General features: G+C 30.9%; 1 protein-coding gene across 1 annotated transcript; it reads left to right on the forward strand.

Moving 5' to 3' along the window:
• The first annotated feature begins 1,110 nt into the window (after positions 1 to 1,110).
• Positions 1,111 to 3,541, forward strand: LOC120074299 (aspartic proteinase nepenthesin-1). The gene is made up of 3 exons (XM_039027385.1): positions 1,111 to 1,881; positions 2,474 to 2,992; positions 3,209 to 3,541. Exons 1-3 carry the CDS (start codon positions 1,261 to 1,263, stop codon positions 3,431 to 3,433), a joined length of 1,365 nt encoding a protein of 454 aa, XP_038883313.1. The 5' UTR covers positions 1,111 to 1,260; the 3' UTR covers positions 3,434 to 3,541.
• The last annotated feature ends 296 nt before the right edge of the window (positions 3,542 to 3,837 follow it).

Here is a 3,837-nt window from a genome sequence, read left to right on the forward strand (position 1 = left end):
AAGACTGCAATAACTACCTCTTACTACAGTAAATAATATTTTATATTCCCCAAATAACTATAGTCTAACGTTATTTCAAAACCCTTAATTGCTACGTTATTTATTATTTGCTACAGTTTTTACTATTTTATATTTATCATTTTTTTTATTTATTGCTACGGTGTTTATTATTTCCTTCTCAAACTAAAATAGTTTACACATAAAATACATACTATTATAACCCAAAGTAAAACAATCTATACCCCAAACACACACTTTATAACCCAACTATAATAATCTATGACTATAATAACCATCCCAAATGCCCCCTTAATAGTTTGGGATTTAAATTGACTCACTCATGAAAGTTCATGGTTTAATTGATGCAATTATTAGTTTAGGGTTTAAATTGATATAACCTCCAAACTTCGGGGTATAAATTGAAATTTTCCATAAAAAATAATAATATGAAATTAACAACTTAAACTACAAAATTTATCATTCAACTTTGAGTATTATCCTTTAGTTTTTAGAATTAAAAAAAAGTTAAGTTACTTCTCTTGAATTTTAATTACTATACTTATCCCCTTAGAAAAAGTTGTTATAATAAAAGTAATTATAATTCAAGAGAAGTAATTAAAAGTATTTGATGGGAGAGAGCACACAAAGTAAGTAAAAATAATTGCATATATACTTTAACCATGAAGCTCGATAATCCATCATTATGCACATACTTATACAAAATCTAATTCGTTAATCATATTTATATTTGTCCATTCATTTCTAAAATTTATCTAATTTGTTGTCAAATTATAATACCTAATCCAAAAATCATGGAGTTAAAAGTGGATTAAAAAAAAAAAAAGAAAGAAATTTGCTCAAGAAGTGTGTTGAATTATCTCTCCTAAAGAAGAGGATGATTTTTAGTAGAAATCAAAGTGTGTGGAGAGACTTGCAATAATTTTCACCATTATTTTATCACATCAAAGTTTTGTTGTAATGTTCAAATCAAATAATAATAATCACTCTTCTATTCCTTTAATTTTCTCACCAACCTATACCAATTAAAAGACTTTCCCCAAGTTAGCTGTGTTGTTACTCTACATTATTCCTCTCAATTCCAAAGTTGGTTTGCCTATCCTTTCTAAATTTCTCTCTCTACTCTCTTTCCTTATTCTTCATATTTCAACTCCCCAATATCTTCATTATTCTCTTGTTTTGAACAAGGCTTCAAGAACTTATTTCCTTTACTTTTAGTATATTTTGTTCTTTGTATCTACCATGACGGTCTCGTTACATTCATATCGATGTCTGATTCTCTTGGTTATTGTATTGATTACAACGTTATTTATTGATACGTTGGCTTTGAGTAGGCGCGCTCTACAAAAATCGAATGAGTTGCCAAGTAATGGTTTTAAGGTGAAGCTTAACCATGTGGATCATGTGAAGAATTTGACAAGATTCGAGCGGCTGCGAAGAGGGGTGGCGCGTGGAAAGAATCGATTGCATAGACTAAATGCTATGGTGTTGGCCGCCAATGCTGCGGTGGGTGAGCAAGTGCAGGCACCGGTGGTTGCGGGTAATGGTGAGTTTCTGATGAAGTTGGCCATCGGAACTCCGCCCAAAAGCTTCTCAGCGATCATGGATACTGGCAGTGATCTGATTTGGACCCAATGCAAGCCTTGTCAGCAGTGTTTTGATCAAGCAACACCTATTTTTGATCCCAAAGCATCTTCTTCTTTCTCTAAGATTTCTTGCTCCAGCGAGCTCTGTGGACCTCTCCCGACGTCGACATGCAGCAGCGACGGTTGCGAGTATTTGTACACGTATGGAGATTCTTCCTCCACACAAGGTGTTTTGGCTCTTGAGACCTTCACGTTTGGAGATTCAAGTGATGATCAGGTATTTTCCCCTACAAAAGAAAGATAAGTCATTATACACGTCATTTGATAATTATTTGATTTTTAAAAATTAAATTTATCAATATTATTTTAATCTATAAATTTCTTTGTTTTTCTTAATTATTTTACTTTCGATTAATGTCTTAAAAAATTAAACAAAATTTGCAAATTATAAAAAATATTTTGAATTTTGTTTTTTTTTAAAAAACAAATGTGAGAATCATAATATGAAATTTAGGAAAAAATTTAAACACAATTTCAAAAATAAAAAATAAAAAATACATTCGTTAGGAAACAAATTTAATATATGTTTTTGAAATCTCAATCTCATTTTATCCCCTAAATTTTGATTGTTTTTTTTTTTTTTTTTTTTTTTTTTTTGTTCATTTTAGTCTAGAACTTATTAAATATGCATTTAGAATAAAGACTTGAAAATACAAGTGATTATGAACAAATACAATCGTTAATAATAAGTGAATGTAGTACATATAAACTTAATTTCTAAAAACTAATAACTAAAAACTAAACTACCATCAAATGAAATTTAAATTATAATACATTTAATTTTTTTTTAATACATATTCTTAATCCAGGTCTCGATCACTGGACTCGGGTTCGGATGCGGAGATGATAATGAAGGAGATGGGTTCAGCCAAGGCGCGGGGTTGGTGGGGCTCGGGCGAGGACCCTTATCGTTGGTTTCTCAACTAAAAGAACAAAAGTTTGCTTATTGTTTAACTGCCATTGATGATTCAAAACCTAGCTCACTTTTGTTGGGATCTCTAGCAAATATTAAACCTAAAACAACAAAAGATGAAATGAAAACAACCCCATTGATCAGAAATCCTTCTCAGCCATCTTTTTACTATCTTTCTCTCCAAGGAATCTCAGTTGGTAGCACTCAATTATCAATACCAAAGACCACTTTTGAGCTCCATGATGATGGAAGTGGAGGAGTAATCATAGACTCAGGCACAACAATCACTTACATTGAAAACACAGCTTTCACTCTACTCAAAAATGAGTTCATTGCTCAAATGAATCTTCCCGTCGATGACTCCGGTACCGGTGGCCTCGACCTTTGCTTTAACCTACCAGCCGAGGCAACTCAGGTATGTTTATTTGAAATGTTTTAAGTTAATGGGTTATAGTATTATAATATGTTTGAAAGTGATTTTGACATGGTTAAAATCATTATTATCATGTTTAATTTTCTCAAGATTAATTTGATATTGAATGATTAAAAGTATTTTTGAAGGGATTTTAATAATTTTAGAATCACTACTAAACAAGTCGTTGATCATTTTGTTTATGTTTTCTTAACAAAGGTGGAGGTTCCGAAATTGACGTTCCATTTCGAGGGTGCAGATTTGGAGCTTCCCGGGGAGAACTACATGATCGGCGATTCGAGGACGGGATTGATATGCTTAGCCATTGGGAGTTCTAGAGGAATGTCCATTTTTGGAAATCTTCAGCAACAAAACTTTATGGTAGTTCATGATCTTCAGGAAGAAACCCTATCGTTTTTGCCCACTCAGTGTGATAGTATATGAAAAAGAAAAAAAACTTTAAAAGGAATTTGTTTAATTAAAATGGAGTGAAATGAAGGAAGAATATACAAATTTGGAGTGAAATGATATAAGGTTGTTGATTAAACTAAAGAATTAATATTGTTTTTCATGGATGTATAGATCGTTCTTGTTTATGTTATTAATCGAAGCGATTCAATTTGTATGATTATTAGTATTATTGTTTGGAATCAGTTTTTAAGTTTTGAATTTTGTATAGGAAGACTCGACACATTTGAATTTTAAGTCAAATTTCAATAACAACATGGACATTGTTTTGTTAAATTCAAATGTTAAAAAAAAAAAAAAAAAACAAGTTTTTATTTTTCTTAATTAAGAAAATAGTTAAATTTTTTTAGCCCAATTCCATTTTTTAAACTACCCTTTTT

The sequence above is a fragment of the Benincasa hispida genome, chromosome 3, assembly GCF_009727055.1.
Source record: "Benincasa hispida cultivar B227 chromosome 3, ASM972705v1, whole genome shotgun sequence".
In the NCBI taxonomy this organism is placed as follows: domain Eukaryota; kingdom Viridiplantae; phylum Streptophyta; class Magnoliopsida; order Cucurbitales; family Cucurbitaceae; genus Benincasa; species Benincasa hispida.

Excerpts from the sequence above, each read along its gene's own strand:
- LOC120074299 (XM_039027385.1), top strand. The coding sequence starts at position 1,261 with ATGACGGTCTCGTTACATTCATATCGATGTCTGATTCTCTTGGTTATT. Across the intron at positions 1,882-2,473 it reads GAGATTCAAGTGATGATCAG|GTCTCGATCACTGGACTCGG; the intron begins GTATTTTCCCCT and ends TTCTTAATCCAG. Across the intron at positions 2,993-3,208 it reads TACCAGCCGAGGCAACTCAG|GTGGAGGTTCCGAAATTGAC; the intron begins GTATGTTTATTT and ends TTCTTAACAAAG.